This window comes from Microcaecilia unicolor, chromosome 5 (assembly GCF_901765095.1).
Source record: "Microcaecilia unicolor chromosome 5, aMicUni1.1, whole genome shotgun sequence".
NCBI lineage: Eukaryota > Metazoa > Chordata > Amphibia > Gymnophiona > Siphonopidae > Microcaecilia > Microcaecilia unicolor.
Window position 1 is genome coordinate 246,796,406 of NC_044035.1, and position 19,329 is coordinate 246,815,734.

The window sequence follows — 19,329 nt, forward strand, 5'->3', positions numbered from 1 at the left end:
AGAGTAATGTATTGCCCCCCAGTCCACCTCTGCACCCCCCATAAAGATTTGTTGTTTAATAGGGGTCTTATGGTTTAATGCGGGAGAAGGAGACAGAGTAATGCATTGCCCCCACCCCCCAAATTGTAGGGCTGGGAAAGAGCCTGTTAAACATTTACCAGCACAACACTGGATGGAAGACCTTAAACCAGGAGACATTTTCAAGAGGGGGTACTATACTTCCAAAAATGAGGTCCCATGTAGCCAAATTTGGAAGTTACTTGACTTAATTGCAGTGGTTCTACTACTTGACCATACACAAGTGAATATATTCTCTTATTTCAAATCTTTTGATGATGTGGGAATCTGACTAAAATATTTAAAGCAGAAATATAATTAAAAAGTGGATCAGTAACTATTAAAATTATTTGCTAATAATCCTAGCTGGCAAATTTTATTCCTTTTTACAGAGCCATAATTTTGAACTGTTGAATGCTACTGTTACTGAGCTAGAACTAGTGAGGTTAAGGGAAATGAGTGTGATGGAAAGTTGATTAATAGAAGAAAAATACTGACTAGTGGATACTGCAGACTTATTCATTCATGTGCTCCCCCCCCACCCCCCAAAATACAATATTGCAATAAATGCCATAAGACAAGCATTCCTCTTTACAAAACTCCAGTTTAATCTCAGTGATTGAGATTCAGGAAAAAACAAAACAAAACTGGCAAGACTGTTACAAAGGACATCTTTGACATACAACAAAATTAACATTATGCTGGGCTATTGCAGGAAGAAACATTAAGCTCAGGAGTGTGAGGCCCAGTCACCTGTGTGGCTTAATAGCTGATATTGGTATTTAGGGACCACTGAGTCCCTGGATACCTATGCAATAAACTCACAAGCTCGCTGCTTGTGTCACTTAAAGCCACTGGATTCTCTAATTGTTCCAGGCCCTGTTGAGTCCTACTTACAAAAGGACTGAGATAAGTGAGAGTACCTTTTGCAAATATGGCCCTTTCTTGGAGTGAGTTCTAATAAGCAAACCTCTCAAGCATTCACTTGCTCACTCTTTGTTGTTTTACTTTCCAGTTTAGTTTCATAGCCCACCATCACAAAGGTAGTATCTCTTACGCAGATCTGTTGATGCTTTTCTACAGCCGAGGTTAACGATGTCAGGAGCTCTATAGACTGGTGCGTTTGTATAAGCATATATGTATGTTAGGAAATTTACACAAGTTCAATTGTTATGGAGATTTTAAAAGACAACCACTCTGAACTTCATTTATAGCAAACAAAACAAAAAGTTGCAGAAAATGAAACACTTAGATGCTATTTCAAAATGGTTCATGTACACTGATTTGCCCAACTGGTGAATTGATATCACCCTTAAATCTGGCCCTATGACTGATAGAAGGGAGATTTAAATGATCATATTTATCCCTGGACAAATAAGCTGTAAGTTATTTTATCAGATAAAGGTCTAATCTCTTCACCTACCTGCACTGTTGCTTTTTCTCTTACATTATTGTTGGGAAGCTGACACGGTGCTTCATTAGTTGTTTGATTTTCTTAAAGACTGGAGTACCCTTGCAGTCAAGAATACTACACAGCAAGGGTACACATAAGTGCTCTGAATCCAAGCATAAGGAGGTGGGGGTGGGGAAGTAGCTGTTAATAAAACGAAACTATCGTTACAGCTTACTTGGCCACAGCCTGCCTCCGTGCATAGTGGATGCCTGTTAAAATGAAGTTGAACAGAGCCCACACAGAAGGTTACCTCAATGGTTGATCTCTTCACAATACTCAGGTTCTTATTTCTTTTCCCTTTCTGTACGGAAGATAGAGAATGTCCTTTACTTGCTTTTTGCAAGTTATAAAGGAAGAGCAATCTTCATTCAAAGCCTGCTCAAGTCCCCTATCTACTTTATCAATCCACTCTAAACTCTGTTCTGAGCTAGACTGGATTCTTCTTCCTTAACAATGATCTCTCAAGATGGCATGAAAATTCAGTGGTAAGTGATTGATAGTCAATACATTTTTTTTATTGGGGGGGGGGGGGGGGTGGCTGAAATTTGCTGTGCACTCTTGGTCAATGCCATAACTGTAAATAGTACTGGCACATCCACCCACTCCTACCTCCCCCAGAACAAAAACAGACCCCACTATGGCCCCCCTCTGCCTCCCTGGACAAAAATGTGCTCCCACCTGGCCCTATCTTACAAATCCTGGTGCTCTATCTAATGACCTTATTAGAACAGGAGTGATCCCAAGTTGCTCCTGCCAACGCTGGCTCCGAGGTCAAAATAGTTGCCATGAATTCCCACAGAAGCCCAGCGAGACTAATGCAGAAACCAATTTGTGATTGGAGTCGGTGTAGACAGTTGCTCCTTTCTATTCTGGCTCTAATTGCAAAATGGCTGCAGTGACCTACCGTGGCAGTCTTAGCAGCCATTTTGACTGCAGAGCCAGCATAGTCAGGAGCAACTATGGATTGCTCCTACCCCATCGAGGCCACTACATCACCAGGGTTTGTAAGGTAGGCTTAGTTGGCAGCCTGTTTTTGTTTGGAGGGGCGAAGTGAGGGCAGAGTGCTGTATGTTTTTGTTCTGGGGGGGCGTGAGACTGGAGTGTGGTCCATGTTTGGTTGGGGAGGGGTCAGTTTCACAGAAAGAAGACTGAATATGAATTTCAGGTAGGTTTCAGCACCAAAGCAGAAATTCAGTTAGCCTCTAGTCCAATGGCTCTGATTTCTTTTTTCCTATGATGCAGCATAATTCATCTTTATTGGAAGAATACTCAGGACTGGGCCTTCTGGTAGGTGGACCAAGAGTCCACTTAGTGCTGTGCAAACCTGGGGGAGAGGGGATGATGCCAGTGCTGGTGCAGTGGTTATCAGCAGCACTGTGATTTGGTGGTGACAGCGGAGCAGTGGCAAAGATGTAGGAATAGAAGAGGGGAGATGCTGGATGCCCTTGGTTGGGGGGGAGGGGAAAGGGAAGGAGTAATGTAGGACTACAAAGGTGTAGGTTAGAAAAGAGAAGGCGAGATGCTGGATGGGGAGGTAAGGCTGAAGGAGTCCCTTGGGCTGGATCTCAAACTACTCTATCCATTCCTTCTGAAATTTTGTAATAATCATGCGTTATAGTGTTTGCAGGATTACTATAGAGTTGTGACACCAGTCCTACAGAGAAGGCACTAAGAAGTGTATAAAACATTACTCTGTACCTTGGGGCTGTCTAGTAGTTGACAAGCTATGCAACTTAATCCTGGCAGTCACAGTAAATGGTTTTTCACACAACAGAGATCAATTAAGAGAAACCCAAGAAAAGAGCACCCATTTGGGATTTCTCAAGACATACTGCACTTGGTCTTGTCTCCTCTAGAAAGTCTGGGTATGCTAGTGACTGCATGTAATAAACACTTTGAGTATTGTACCTCTGAATAGCAGCCCTCCATGCAGCAGCTGGTCATGGACTAAAGGGTGATCACAATTTTAGGCAGGGCATACTTACCATTCTAATAGAAATGCAACTCTCAATAAGCTTAGTGATTTGAGGAAATTTAAGTTACCATAATAAGGGGCAATCAAAATCATACAACAGAAATTAATATACAAAATATATTTGGTGAGGGCACAGGAAAAGAAGCTATCTCAAATCTACACCGACTTAGGGTAGAGGTGGGTTCAAGGTCCCACTCTTTGCTTACAGAGCTGTACCCCTTTATCTATAAAGACAGAATTATTTTAAAGGCTTTGTTTCCTTAGAAGGTAATAAATCTGAGATGGCTTTGTTGCTTTGGCAAATGTGGTTTGGTTTGACAAACTATTTAACACTTTCAGCTTTTAAATGGATATCATTTTAATTGCTCTTTACTCTTTGATGTACTGGAAGTTTAAGTTTCTAAACATTCTTTCTCTTTAGCAAGTATTCATTAAACAAAACTAAGTAAATGTGTTTTATTAGATTTCTCCCTGAATTTCTGCAGTTTGCCAAACATTTATTTATTCGTCGTGCATTGAGATAAGAATTATCTAAAGAGAATGAATGTGCCTGAGTTTTTAAGATTATATGGTGAAGTTGGCTGATTCAGCCCTGATTTTACTTCTACATATATATGGTGTTGTAGTCTCACATGTCTTAGGGAAGCAAATTGAGAGACAGGGATTACAAGACCATCACGCATGAAAATAAAATCAGGACTGGATCAACCAGCCCTGAAAAAAAGTAATAGAGATGGTTAGTAACCACTGCTCTGCTTCCCTCATCCAATGTGTTGTCAAAGGCACCTGTACACAACTGGAGAAGGAGCAATGTGGTTTCAAGAATTTGTGCCTGTTATCTTTGGATACAAGCTTTTGCCAAGGAACAGCCTACAGATCTACAGTTCCCAGCCTACTGATGATCCAGTTTTCTCTAGAACCAATCTACATGACTCCTAATACTTTGCACCATAGAATGGAAAATATGATATTCTCCCATGTATTCTATATTGATTTAGCTCACAAAGAAATTCAACAGGTCTATTTAACACCTATTTGCTCACATGGGCTCCACTGTATCTTATGCTGACAGAAGAAGGAAACTCCTATCCAACACTCTGGAACAGTATACATGTATGGCTTGCTTTTTCTATTCTGAAAAAAAATATATATATATATATATGATAGTAGGAATGCCAGCTCAAAGCTTTCTACAATATAAAATAAAGGATTTGTATTCCATATTATATAGATTATTTACTGTTTGATATTTGCAAAGGAATCCAGTAGTGTGTGCTGCTATTCTATCTGCCGTCCATTCCTGCTGTCCAGAATCACAGACCGCCTGTGGGGTTGGTAGAAGCAGCTGGTGGAGGTCTCTAGTCTTTGGCCATTTTTTGGAATGGTCATTTTGTTTCTAAGAGTGACCCCATCTGGCGTTTGTGAGTTCTCAGACAGTTCACTGCACACAGAATCCTGGGAAGTGTTTAGGACAGGGCTTTTTATGGGAGACAGCAAGATCCTGGAGTCTGTTGACGGCGGATGGTCCATAATAGGGAAGGGTGGACTGAATAAAATGAGACTTTGAGGTCTTCCTGGTCGAGACCTATAGGAAGGTTTTGAAAACCCAGAGGATCTTTCCATTTTGGAGAATAATGGTGGATCTCCAGCAGTCTCACTATCAGAGGTACGCTTTCTTCGCAGCACTGGTGCCTCCTGGGATGAAATACGGCTAGAAAGTGATGAGTCCAAAGAAGGGTTGAAAGCAGTGTATCTGGAAGATGTGAGATCTCGAATACTTGGGTCACTGTTCTCTTTTTCCTCTTTGGCTTTTTTCTCTACACGTGGGCTTTTTGGAGAGTCCAGATGGCCGCAAGCTGGACTGAAAGTCTGCCTGCAGGATAAGTTTGGATCTGTCTGACCAATACTCTCCTCCTTCTCAAGAGAAATTAGTGCTGAATCTGTATTTTGAGCCTGCAATGGCTGTGGAATTTGTGTGTACTGAAGTTTGGGAGGTATCACTGGTACAGCTCTAGCCTGGCACATTTTAATCATAAATGAGGTCCTTACTGCAGACACACTCACAGGAGCCGAATTACGTCTCCCAGTGGTTGCATGTGCAACTGCCAAGTAATCAATCTCCAAGTCCTGGGCATCAAAGTGAGCTTTCCATGAGTCAGGTTTACATTGGTCCAATGGTTTACAACTGCCAGCTGGTAAAAGGCTACTTGTTGCTATTTTTAATTCCTTTCGCCCACTTTGAAGTCCTCCAGATGATATGGACAAACCCAGGTTCTCAAGCTTAAAAAATTCTGTTGTAGGAAAGACAGTGTCCAAATTCAGTGAAGTAGGCCTAATTTTTGTTTTATAAGGAATTCCTTCACCTTTAGGATTATTTATGTCATACTCTTTTGGCAGGAAACAGCGCTCCTGGCTCAGAGCAGTTGCCTTAGTTGCAGCATCTACAAGTTTAGATGGATCTTCTGAGCTCTTTACTTTCAAAGAGCTGTTGAGTGAATTAGAGTGTAATAAAGGTAGGGCAGGGCTTGAATTTGGAGGCACCATGTCTACCATCTTTGTGGGGATGATTTCGACCGCTGCAGTCTGCAGGCTTCCATAAGATGGCTTCTCCTTAGTAAGGGAATCCACTTTTTCTTCACATTTGGAAGGCGTTTCTGAAAGATCAAGCCAGTTTTCATACAACTCATCTGGATTTGAGCTGTGGTGTGGAAACTGCAGTGTACTGGGTGGATTTTCAGATCCTGAGTTAACTTGTAGAAGATCTTCATTTCTGCTCATGAAGGTCAATTTTACAGTCCAATGGCCCATTCGAGTATCTTTACTATCCAAAGAAAGACTTCGACTAAATTCTGGTCTCCTATAAAACTCTCTTGATTCTCCATTTTTTAACAACTGAAAGCACTTTGTTTCATGCACATTCTTGAACTTTGGTGAATGAAGTGGACTAGTGACCCACTGGTGATCCTCCCATGGTTCTACCAACTCCAAGCTCTGTGTAGTGTCTGTCCACGACTCCTCTTCTTCATGCTCAAAACTCTTCTGAAGTTTGTTCAGTGAGCTCCTTTGTTTCTCTTGGGGATGTTTTGCTTCATTAGTTGGTACTGAAAGTTGATCTTCCTTTACTGAGATTGTCCATGAGCTGCTTGTTGGCTTGTCCTTCTCAGGCTGGTTTCCAAATACAGTTGAGGCTGAATCATTTTTATCGTCTTTCAATAGTGCAGGCTGTGCATTACTATGGCTGCCTTCCTCTTTAGCTTGGTGTGGACAAGGACATAGCCCTCTTGTATCTGAGAGTGGTTCATTTCTAGAGAGTTCTGGCAATGGGAACATAGAATGAATATTCTTATCTTGAGGTAGGGAAACATCATTCCCAGCATCCCTGAATACAATAAGTTTCTCTAGCTGGTTTCCAGGCATATCAGTTTCCAGTTGTAGCAAATTCAATGTACAGCTTTCCTGAGGGCTCCTTTCAGATTTGTGACTCTGATTGTCGATTTCCTGTGCTTTTTCTTTGGAGACAAAGCAAGGTGCAGAGGTCTTGACTGCATCCTGAAAGGCTTTATCCATATCATCCTTCTCCAGTGGTGTGGGGGTTTGTTCAGAGCTACTAGAGAAACTGGTTGATTCAAGGGAAGTACAAGATTCTGAACCGGGTCCCAAGGGTGATTCTGCTCGGCTGGTTTCCAGTATGCCATTCACCACAAAAGGCAAATCTTCCTCAGATTCAATAATTTTCAGCTCCTGCTGTATCTCTGGCCATAGCGATTCTAGTAAGGTTCTTCCATGTTCATCGTCATCCTGAAACACCCAAACATTTCAATTGTTTATTAGCCAGTTACATACCAACAGATAAAAAGCATAACTGATATGACTAGTCATCACTTAGGAAGGATAAATTCTTTTCATCCTCACTGCTGTGCTCATTTTGCACCATTCTGTAAAGCTTTCATACAAATTGGCACTTTGCATTCAAGAAGAATTTAGCAAATAACTAGAAACTAATTCAATAGACCTCCATTCAGACTATATCTGTTAAACAGAGCCCCTTCCCATCCATATTCTTTCTGATTCTTCCTCCTATGAAATTACAAAATCCCAAGCAATCTAGGTGCTCCCCGAGAAAGGATACACACTAAAAGGGCAACTCCATAATCTAGGCAACTGCATTTATGAATGTGTTACACATGTACATGTCTAGAAGAGTCTAGATTTGCATATAATGGAAGTGAGAGGCATGCAAATCTGTCTCATGCATATTCATTAGGAATATCCTGAAAACCTGACTGGCTGTTGGTCCCCCCTGATAGGTTTGAGAACCACTGGCCTAAAATACTAGCACTTATGTGTGTATGTGCACATATATCCACTTAACTTGAATAGCGTGTATTTGCAAATAGGGCATACACATGGGCGGAGTATGGGCAGGACATACTTGGAGCTCCTTCTTACATGTGTCCCTGCTGCATTTAGGCACCACACTTATGCCAGTTCTATAGCTGGTATAACTGTGGGCATCTAAATGATAGGTGTGCCCATCCTGGGCCATGCTTACAATCTATAACACAACCTGGGCTCCCTATCACATGGCCTCGGAGTGCCTAAATGGAAGCACTCACTTATAGAACTGCCTCATAAATACCAGTGAGAAGAGGTTATTGAAAGCAAGGTTCATTGTAGTCTCATATACCTCCTCAGCAATAGGTGGGTCTCCTGCCTGAGCTCTCACGGTCTCTTGCTGGTCATTGTCCTTGGCTTTGCTGGCATCCTGTGACAAACACTTGCCATCGTCCATCCCATTATCTGGTTGTGAGTCTGTGATAGGCAATTGTGTTTGCTCCAAGGTGAGCCTTTCCTCCCACTGGAAGTTATCAACGGCTGTTGTTGTGTTTTCTGTTGCTGGCTTTGAGGGATCAATGGGCTCAGGCTTTTTAGCTGCCTTTTCTTCCTCAGTCACGAAACCTGTCAGAAAGGATGAGAAGAATCTGGTGTGGGTAAATGTAAATGACACATTTCCCTCGCAGTAGCTGTTTGGGAAAGGGACAGCAAATATGCTGAGGAAAAATCAGCATGTGGCAGGGGAACAAGTAACAGAAGAATATATAATGTGGAATGATGACTTTCTATTTAACATTTCCCAGAACTAAACAGTTCTCCACTCCTGTCCTTGTGCCTTTCTCAAAACATCTCGTCTTCAGCATATCCTCAAACATGTATTATTATTATTTATTGCATTTGTATCCCACATTCCCCCACCCATTTGCAGGCTCAATGTGGCTTACATAGGTTTGTTGACATTGTCATAACAAGATAACAGATCTCTCAGATCTACAAACTAGTTTACTTTAAATAGTTTGTTAAACTAGACTTGTTTGTAGGTAAGAAGAGCCCTATATAAGAAGCATTGCTGTGACCTGTGATTTAATAGTACTTTTCCTTTTTTTAACACTTTTAACAAAATTGACTCCCAATCCACGTCTAATGTGATCAAAAACCTCCAAACCAAAGTGAATATTTGCACCGATACCAAATCATCTACTTAGATAATAAATATAAAGAAAGGGAAAAGGCCTCAGAAGTCTGTGGTAATACAGCACCCTATGGACCGGTCTGTAGAGTGCTCAATTAGAGCTCAATTGAGCTATACCCACTAAACCCCAATCTATCATCAGCCATAAAAACCCTTTTAAAAAAAATATTTGTTAACTTTGCCTGTGACTAATTGAACATATTAAAAATCAACAACATGAGATTTTAATATTGCATGCAGTGTACTTATCTTTTCCCAACGGGGCTCGTTTCACCCTCAGGCTTCATCAAGGATGTAGTGCATTAACTGACTTCCGCCATTTTGATTCCCGCTCACTCTACAGACTGGTCTGTAGGGTGCTGTTACCATAGGCTTCTGAGGCCTTTTCCCTTTCTTTATACTATTATCTAAGTAGGTGATTTGGTATCAGTACTAATATCCTTTTTTAATTAAGAAAAATAGTATGAAAAAGTATGAAAGCTTGTATGATTTAAATATGAAATTAATAAAAAATTTCTAGTTAAAAAAAAAGGCCTGGAGCCTATCTTTAACTGCTAAAAAGTTAACCGGTTAGTGCTGAATATTGGCTCAACCAGTTAACTTTTTAGCGGTTAAAATACTGCGGATATTCAATGCTGGTTGCCAGAAATGACCCGGCATTGAATATCTGGGTTTAATGCTGCCGGTGAACAGCGAAACCACTGCCTGCCGGCAACTGAATATCAGGCCCATTCTGGTTAACATCTAAGTGTGGGCATTTATACCAAATGCAGGGCTTGTGTAAGTGATCACACCTTAAATGTAAGCATATTTTCTGCCTCCTGTGCTAGTATTCTATAAAAACAAGAAGGCTCCTGCTTATTCTCTTATCTTAGGTGCCATATAATTTACCCTCACTGTTTCTCAAGAGTATAATTTATACTAGTGAAGAAACTCAGGACCATAGGGATTCAAAGAGGAATTGCCAAGGAAAGGAAGGAATTTGCACTACATTCTGCGGTTCAGGTTTGGAACCAACTAGATTGTAGTAATGGTGACACATTACTTTGTGATAGGTCAATCTAGAATAGCCTGGCAGTACTTGATTCCCAGACCCAATGAGAACCTGGGGAACTGGGTTTGATTCCCACTGCAGCTCCTGGCCAAGTCATTTAACTCTCCATTGCCCCAGGTACAAAAATGTGTAGATTGTGAGTCCACTAAGGACAGAGAAAGTATCTGCATATAATATATACAAACCGCTTTGATTGTACCTACAGAAAGGTGGTATATCAAATCCATAACCCTTTGCTCTTTAATATCAAAAAGTCTGTAGGTAACTTGAAGACCAGCTTGCATCAGACTAAGGGACCCTTTTACTGAAGTGTAGTATGAGCATAACCTGTGCAGCAACTGTTGGGGGCGTTCCCACCATTTTCCCCATACAGTGACCAACACAGAAACAACTTTTACTGTGTGGTAAGTGTAGTGACAGCCACTTCTGTGCCTGAAAATTGCAGCTGGTGAATGTATAACTTCAATATTCATGTATTTTTCAGAACTTGTATGGGTAGGTCTAAAATCTGGAAAAACAGCCATATACTTTCATTAAATGAGGGGCCTAGCTTGGGATGGAGTGAGGGCAGGCTAGAAAGTTATTCAGATAGTGGCCATATTCAGCCTCTATTTAGGTAGTTTATACATTTAGGCCTGCTAATTTGCAGGCCTAAACTATGTATTTATTTAGATTCTGCTCACACCTTTTTCAGTAGTAGCTCAAGGTGAGTTACATTCAGGTACTCTGGATACTTCTCTGTCCCAGAAGAACTCACAATCTAAGTTTGTACCTGAGGCAATGGAGGGTTAAGTGATTTGCCCAAGATCACAAGGAGCAGCAGTGGGATTTGAACTGGCCACCTCTGGTTTACAAGAGCAGTGCTCTAACCACTAGGCCACTCCTCCACTCCAACTAGATGGATAGTGTGCTGCCGGCTTGTTATTACATGGGCTGTATATTCAGCATCACTATCTATGTGGATAGAGACAATTAATATACATATTAATTTAAGCCTCAGTGCTTAGATTAAATTGATTACTGCAATCTGTCATTTATATGTTTAATGTTATGAATATTTTCAGCAGCATTATCTGCCAACTCTGAAAATCCACATATACCATTAACCAGCCAGTCCCACATTTAAAGTTATAAATGCTATTTACCTATCAGCCCTTCAATGGATAAATTATATGTTCAGGGGCAGGGTGAGGTTGGTGATGAATATATACCCCCCCCCCCCCCCCTGTTCACCAAGCCATGCGGCAATGCTGACACAGCCTTCATAGTGAATGGGCAGTGTCGGCATTAGCGCACGGTAGCCACTAGCTACTAGCATGGCTTAGTAAACAGGGGTGATCACTTGTATCACCAATCTTGACATGCCTTGAATCATGCCCCACTTTTAGAAGAATACATTTGACTGTTTTCTGAACAAAATGGCCAAATTGATCACAGAGCCACTGAGGATTTAAAAATAAAAGGATTTATGATGCCAACCACATAAATATGTTTTAATATTGGCATCTGTATATCAATGGTAATGACTGCATGCTGTCCTGAGACGATGTGGATAAGAAATCAAATCAAATCAATTAATAAATATTGAATAGCCCCTCTGCATGTGAAAGTTCAAATAATCCTTACGCCAAGCTAACGATGAATGGAAGTCAACAGAAGCAAAGCATATGGGGATGATGCAAGCAAGGATTCCAACTACTATCATGTGCCTTGGCATCTGAAGATTACAGCAGTAAATTAACAACCTGTTTTACCTGCTGCTGTCTTCGTAACAGAAACAGTGTGGCTCTGGGTCTTGGTTGCCTGTTCTTTCTCCTCTTGTCCTTTGCCTGCAGTTGAAGTAGCCCCATCTGGTCCTGTGCTGCTATCTCCTTCAAATCCTGCCATGATAGCTCTTTCTAAGCCTGAAGCAGATAGTTCATCCAGGCTGGATAGTGAAGGTTTGTCTCTTGCAGGTGCCCTGCAGGGGGTGCTGTTGGTGCTGATGACTGCTGACACACGCAGTGGCACTGATACAGCAAAAGGTTCTGAGATGTTTATGGCCTTTCGTTGATGACGAGGGGAGGCTTCCAGTGGAAAGAGGCTGCCTGGGAAGTTGGATTTCACTGAGCTGTCGTTGGAACTGTAGAACATTCTCCGAATCTTTGGGGATGTCTGCTCATTCTCTAGGTCTTCATGGATACGGAACACCTTCAGTTGCTCTGGGGGTGGCCTCAGTGGTTGGACCTTGGAATTGCCTTTATCCTCCTGAAGCTCTGTCCCTCCTTCTGCTCTCACAGCTCCCCCCTGCTCCCATTCATTCTCCCGGTTGCTCAGATCATAACTGCTGTTAGTTCCGGCAGTGCGAGATTTCAGTACAGGGATGAAAAATCCTCCTGCAGCAACAGACCTTTTGAAGCGACTTGTTTTTTCATCTTCACCTTCAGGAGAAAATAAACCATTCAAAATAAGATCTGACAGCTAGATTAACCAAATAGTCTAAGCCTTCTCATACTATTAATACTATGGGAATGTATGAAGCACACACTCCTGGAATATTCTGATACACACATTTTCAAAGACTTGGGAGCAGATGCAGAAAACTTCTCTAGCGGTTACCACAGCGTTAACACAGTTTTACCATGGGTTTTCAATTCAGAAAGGGTTTCAGCGTGGATGTTAACTAATGTGGAAACCCTGACTGCACACTGCATTAAAATGAAGGTAAACGCAGTGATTAGCCACCCTGTAGCATGATAAAAAAAGATGTACACGCATAGTTAAGGTGGGAAAAGTTTCACCAGGTCCAGGAAAGTATAGAAAGGTTGACTGAGAAGAGCAGTGGGTGTCTACTGACTCCCCCTCTCTCACCCCAAACCCAACCATCCCGCCCCTGGTATCTTGCATCAACCCCCATGGTAGTCTAGTTTCACTGCCTGAGCCAATCGTTGCTCATGATGAGCTTTAGGTTATTCCTGTGATTTTAACACGGCATTAATTTGCACACTTGTTGCTTACAGCATGCCATCTTAGTTTTTGAGCTAAACTTTCCTGGTAGAGCCAAGTGCTGAGCCTGCTCTACCCTGAAGCTTTCTGTATCAGCCCCTTAGCTGGGATCTACCCTGGTAAGAACAAGGGTTAAGCCAGGAAAATGGTTGAATCTACTTCAATGGACATTCAAGCGCTCTAAAAGTGTGCTTTCTATTTTACAAGGCACATTAAAAGGAGTCCTTGCTGTAGAACGTAACTTGGCTGGGGGGGGGGGGAAGGAAAACTACCAAATATATTACGATTCCAAACATATACACACATACTCCCAAATTCTATATATTGCGCCTCAATTTCTGCATGGAAATCAAAGCATACGCTATAACAATGTGCGTAACTTAATTGGTAAACTAGGTAATCATCACTGTCAACTGGATGTTAACAAGCAATTATCAGCACTAATTGATATTAATTACAATTTATGCGCACAACTTCGCTAAGTGTATTCTGTAACATGGTGCACGTAAATTCCAAGTCGCATAGTTGAAAAGGGGGTGTGGTTATGGGCATGGAATGGGTGTTTCTAAAATCTATGCACATTATTATAGAATACACCCGCTCTGCGCCTAATATAGGCGTCGGGATTTACGCCAAGTAAAACGTGTTCTAAATGGACACGACCAAATTGGGTTGCGTGGAGAAGTACTCAGTGTTGCGTGGAAATTTAAGACTATTCTAGAAAATTTAGGCGTACTTTAGAGAATATACCTAGGCATATACCGCATGGATTTATCAGGCGCCATATATATAGAATCTACCCCAAAGCCAACATGTGTACTTCACACCATCAATTGAGAAGCAAGTATCTATGCACTTTTTATCCAGTGAACAACCTGATCTTCAAACACAAACAATATCTTTACTTTGGAACAGCCTAGAGAAGGAGTTGGGGTATGCCACTAGACACCAGGAAATTTTTTTTTAAGTCAGGACTCTGGAGGGAGAGGTGCAACTAGACACCAGGGATTTTTTTAAGTTGGGGGAAGGGAGGGGGTGGGGCCGGTCAGGATGTGGGAGGGGTGCTGCTAGACACCAGAGAAGTGTTTATTTAAGTAGGGGGAAGGGAAGGTACAGTTGGGTTGGGAATGGGGAGAAGGAGATCAGGGCCAAAGCAGGCAACCGGCTTCAGGGTTTTTTTTAAATGTCACCCTTTCCTGCAAGGGCATAGTCCAATTTTGGAAGGAGCTAGTACAATATGTTTCTGAGATGTGGAAGGCGGGCTGCTCCTGGACCATCCTGTTCTTATACACCCTGTCCCATCAGGATTTACCGCTTTTGTACACAAAGCTATTGTAGTGGCTAAACAAGCTATACTCTCAGAATGGCTTACATACAACTACCCTACAGTATCGCAGTGGCGTGTGCGTATGATAACGTTACTGCGGGTAGAGAGGGTGGGAATTACAGACTTTAAAACAAAGACTGGAGTGCCTTTCCAACTCACTTGGACTCCCTTTTGGAATTGACTCCAACTGCCAGGAGTAGACTGTTAAACTTCTAGATATTGCCCTGTACCAGGGCCGTGCCTAGGGTCTCCGGCGCCCCCCTGCAGTTGGCCCCCCCTGAAAACGATCACTACACTACCCGCCCTCTTCTCCCCAGATCCTTTTCCTTTTTTTTTGTTTAAATTTACCTCTGTCCGGCGGCAGCGTAGTGTTAGTGAGAAGGAGGCGGTGCTCCCCCACCCCGACGTGTCAGTCTTCCCTTCGCTCAGTGTCCCGCCTTCTTCTGATGTCATTTCTGATGTCAGAAGAAGGCGGAACTGAGCGAAGGGAAGACTGACACGTCGGGGCGGGGAGCGCCGCCTCCTTCTCACTAACGCTACGCTGCCGCCTGACGAGGTAAATTTAAACAAAAAAAAAAGGAAAAGGATCTGGGGAGAAGAGGGCGAGGTAAGCATGGTGCGGCGGGGCGCCCCCCAGAGGATGGCGCCCTCCTGCCATGCTTACCTCGCTTACCGTGTTGGCACGGCCCTGCCCTGTACCCTGCGTTATTATGTTAATTTGATGCCATAGCAAGGGAAACAAGGGGGGGTGGGTGGGAGGGAAAGGGAATGGGAGGGAAGGTTAAGTCCTATTTGTTGGGGTAGAAGTACTATGTGTTAGTGTAGCCACATGGGGGGAAAATATCAGACGTTCATACATGATGATGTTAACTTTTCTTCTTAAGTTTTGAATAAAAATGATTGAAACATTAAATGTCACCCTTTCTGTCAGTGCCTGAGCCAATCACTGTTGTACCACAGAAAGGCAGTTTATCAAATCCATGATCCTTTACCCTTTTCATTTCCTAAAGAGCTGCAGATCACTGCCACATTTTTAAAGCGGCAGTAATTTGTAGCTCATTGGTTACAGCATGCAGCAATATTTTTGGGTTACTAATTTCATGGTAGAAGCCGTGCACTGAGCCACCTCTACCACAAGGCTTTCTGCATCAGCCTCTAAATCAGCCACAGATTATCCATCAGGAAACTGTTCTTTACAAATGCATGCACAGTACTGTGTTCCATCAATGCATTTGAAATCACTCAAAACTTTTAAGATGTTCTAAGATAACTAAAGTAAATTTTTTACAACTCATTTTATATACAGCCAACAGACATTCAGGCAGGTTACAAATGGATTCCAAAGTGGAAAAGATTCTGTTTATAGTTTTAATCAGTTTCCAAAGGGAACAGGAGGAGTTCAAAATAGTAAACTGAAGTTTGCACTTATGTCTGACAACATGAGAGTGGACATAGCACATACATTGTAGAGAACCACACTCCTGCACCCATACGCACTCACGTACAGCTATAAAGCACAGCTGTAATCCCTCACAATTCTCTGATTCCCATTTTATCCCCATGGAGCAGCTACAAGGCTGGTTACGGCTTACCTTCTATGGGTACAGAGCACAGGGAATCCATACTTTTAGCAGGTCGAATGGTCGCTTTTTCTGTGAAAAAAAACAAAAAACCGAGCCGTTGCAAGATATATAAGTAGTACATTTATAATTTTTTTATTTTGGCATCAATATAGTAATATAACTCATGAGACACCATTGTTTCTGCAGAAAATAAATTCTGGAATTCATTGCCAGAGGATGTAGTAAAAGTAGTTAGCGCAGCTGGGTTTAAAAAAAGGAGTGAACAAGTTTTTGGAGGAAAAGTTCATAAACATTTATCAACAAGGCTGTTTTTGGAATCTAGCTCCTTTCTGAGATCCTGCCAGGTATGTGAGTCCTGGATTGGCCACTGTCGAAAACAGGAGACTGATGCTGGGCTTGATGGACCTTTGATCTGTCCCAGTGTGGCAATACTTACGTACTTATGGTCTGACCCAGTAGGCCAGCGTCCAACCTTTTTCATGTAAAGACTACAAAGTGGACATGAGAAAGCTCTGGGGGACACCAAAAGATTTTAGGTTTATAAATGTAATTTTAAATATTAATTTTGACTCTAGAAGGATATTTTTAATCACTTTATTATGGCATTTATGGAAAGAGTTGCTTTTGGGTTGGGGCAGAACCCCAATAGCAGCATGCTATTACCGTTGACAAGGAATATGAACTTTTCACTGGGTTTAGATAATGCGGTGTTTCAGCAGTAAGAACATCTGCTGCAAGTTAATGGTACTCTTTTGTCTTACGAAGAGTTGCACCTGAAATTTCTTTACAACTGGCGGATCATTTTGCGAATTGCCATATTTTCTTAATTTGCCTTCTACCAGCTTGATTTTTCAATTTTTCTCCAAACTGTGAGAATTTCTTGAGGGGGACGCAGTCGGACAGGTGTCTATCTCGTGGTTCCATAAGCTGTTGCCTAAGCAACAAGCAGTCCCTTTACTACTACTACTACTACTATTTAGCATTTCTATAGCGCTACAAGGCGTACGCAGAGCTGCACAAACAGAAGAAAGACAGACCCTGCTCAAAGAGCTTACAATCTAATAGACAAAAAATAAAGTAAGCAAATCAAATCAATTAATGTGTACAGGAAGGAGGAGAGGAGGGTAAGTGGAGGCGAGTGGTTACAAGTGGTTACGAGTCAAAAGCAATGTTAAAGAGGTGGGCTTTCAGTCTAGATTTAAAGGTGGCCAGATCTACAGGAGGAGTAGCCCAGTGGTTAGGGTAGCAGGCTTTGATCCTGGTGAACTGGATTTGATTCTCACTGCATCTCCTTGTGACTCTGGGCAAGTTACTTAACTCTCCATTGCCCAGGTACAAAAATAAGTACCTGTATATAATAAGTAAACCACTTTGATTGTAACCACAGAAAGGCAGTATATCAAGTCTCATCCCCTTTACAGAAGGCATGGTCTCAGGACCTTAGTTGTTCTGTGGGTCTTTCATTGTTTTTGCCTATCCCCGAAGGTGGAACATCAACCTGAACTTCAGGAATGCCATTATCAGGTGCTTCATCATGCTTATTTCTCTCAGAGTAGGACTTATCATGCAGGCTGTTTTGACACTCCCTGTTGTAGGAAATGTAAGACTCAAGACAATGCATTCTACCATGGCATTGTTGGAAAATCACCAATCTACTACTACTACTTGACATTTCTAAAGTGCTACCAGGGTTACGCAGCGCTGTACAATTTAACATAGGACAGTCCCTGCTCAAGGAGCTTACAATCTAAAAGACAATCTAAAAGACAGGTGTACAATCTAAAAACAAGTGTAGAGTATAGAGTCCGTCTGATAGGGAATACTATAATTCACAAAAGGTTAGGTGCCAAAAGCAGCATTGAAGAGGTGAGTTTTAAGCAGAGATTTGAAAATGGGTAGGGAGGGGGCTTGGCGTAGGGGTTGAGGAAGATTGTTCCAGGCAAATGGTGAGGCAAGGCAGAACGAGCGGAGCCTGGAGTTGGCAGTGGTGGAGAAGGGAACTGAGAGGAGGGATTTGTCCTGTGAGCGGAGGTTACGGGTGGGAACATAGGGGGAGATGAGGGAGGAGAGGTAGTGAGGAGCCGCAGACCAGGTGCATTTGTAGGTAAGGAGGAGAATCTTGAATTGTATGCAGTATCTGATCGGAAGCCAGTGAAGTGGCTTGAGGAGAGGGGTGATGTGAGTATATCGGTTCTGGCGGAATATTAGACGTGCGGCAGCGTTCTGAACGGATTGAAGGGGGGATAGATGGCTAAGTGGGAGGCCGGTGAGGAGTAAGTTGCAGTAGTCAAGGCGAGAGGTAATGAGAGCGTGGACGAGAGTTCGTGTGGTGTGCTCAGATAGGAAAGGGCGAATTTTGCTGATGTTGAAGAGGAAGAAGCGACAGGTCTTGGCAGTCTGTTGGATATGCGACAGACATATTTGCAGCATCTTCATGGGTATTCTCTTCTACTTTCCCTGGAGGGGGTTATATTGAATAAATTCTCTCTCATGGGCTCGAGAGACACAGGAGAAGGTCGCTTTTTGGAGAAAGCCTATATCTTGTATCAGAAATATATTTTAAACCATTGGTTAAAAGAAAAAGAAAGTACTAGGGGAGTCTTACAAATGTAATATGTTGCATTTTGGGTGGAAAAAATCCAATATAATAGTCAAGGACAAGAACTTGAAATTGTTAAGTAAGAATGAAATATAGACTTAATACTTCACACACCAAAACAGAAAGAAATGTTTGCTTACTTGATGGATGTGGCCATATGGTCTTTACCTGCCATGATTTTCTCTGTTTCTGTGTTACTATTAATCCTCCCCATCCCACATGAGCCCAAAAGGAAAGAAATTGTTCTCTGCAGGTTAGTACAGCAGAGCCTTCAGGAGACCACTGTTTTAAAAGTGAATTACACGGGTAAAACACTGTCTCAGGGTTGGCCACCACAACATGAAAAGTTCTTCTGTTTGTAAGATCTACTGGTATATTAAGGAATGAGTCATGTCTCATGCTGTGAAGTGCCCCTCACTGACAAGAGTGCATATTGAGGACGAAGGATTATGAAGAACATCCCAACCAGAATGTCTCCCACTACACCATGTTTAGGCCTAGCCAGCCCTACACGTGTGCAGGACTGTTCCCTGCAAAACTCTGCCCAGAAGACCACCCCCCTCTGCTGCCATGATCCTGACACCTAATGGCTTCTTGCTGCAGTGTGTGATACAATGAAGTAGATGAACCACAAGGTGCTCTGTAGCACTACACACAGGGAGGGCCACTTTACCAATGGGGAAAAGAGACAGGTACCCTGGACCCTGTAAAAAAGGGGCCCCACAATTGTTCACTGGTCCCCCCCCCCCCCCCCCACCACCACCAGTCT

The 19,329-nt window shown here is 42.4% G+C and overlaps 1 protein-coding gene across 2 annotated transcripts in view; it reads right to left on the reverse strand.

Annotated features, from left to right (window-relative positions):
* Window positions 1-641: 641 nt before the first annotated feature.
* The window catches only part of ARHGAP31 (Rho GTPase activating protein 31), a 213,634-nt gene continuing 194,946 nt past the window's right edge, over window positions 642-19,329 (reverse strand). For both annotated transcript variants that reach the window (XM_030203923.1, XM_030203922.1), the window contains 4 exons: window positions 15,971-16,030; window positions 11,821-12,486; window positions 8,173-8,444; window positions 642-7,283 (listed from right to left, as the gene is read on the reverse strand). In XM_030203923.1, coding sequence (XP_030059783.1) covers window positions 4,764-7,283; window positions 8,173-8,444; window positions 11,821-12,486; window positions 15,971-16,030 — 3,518 coding nt within the window. In that variant the 3' untranslated portion in view covers window positions 642-4,763. The remainder of the gene's footprint in view (window positions 7,284-8,172; window positions 8,445-11,820; window positions 12,487-15,970; window positions 16,031-19,329) is intronic.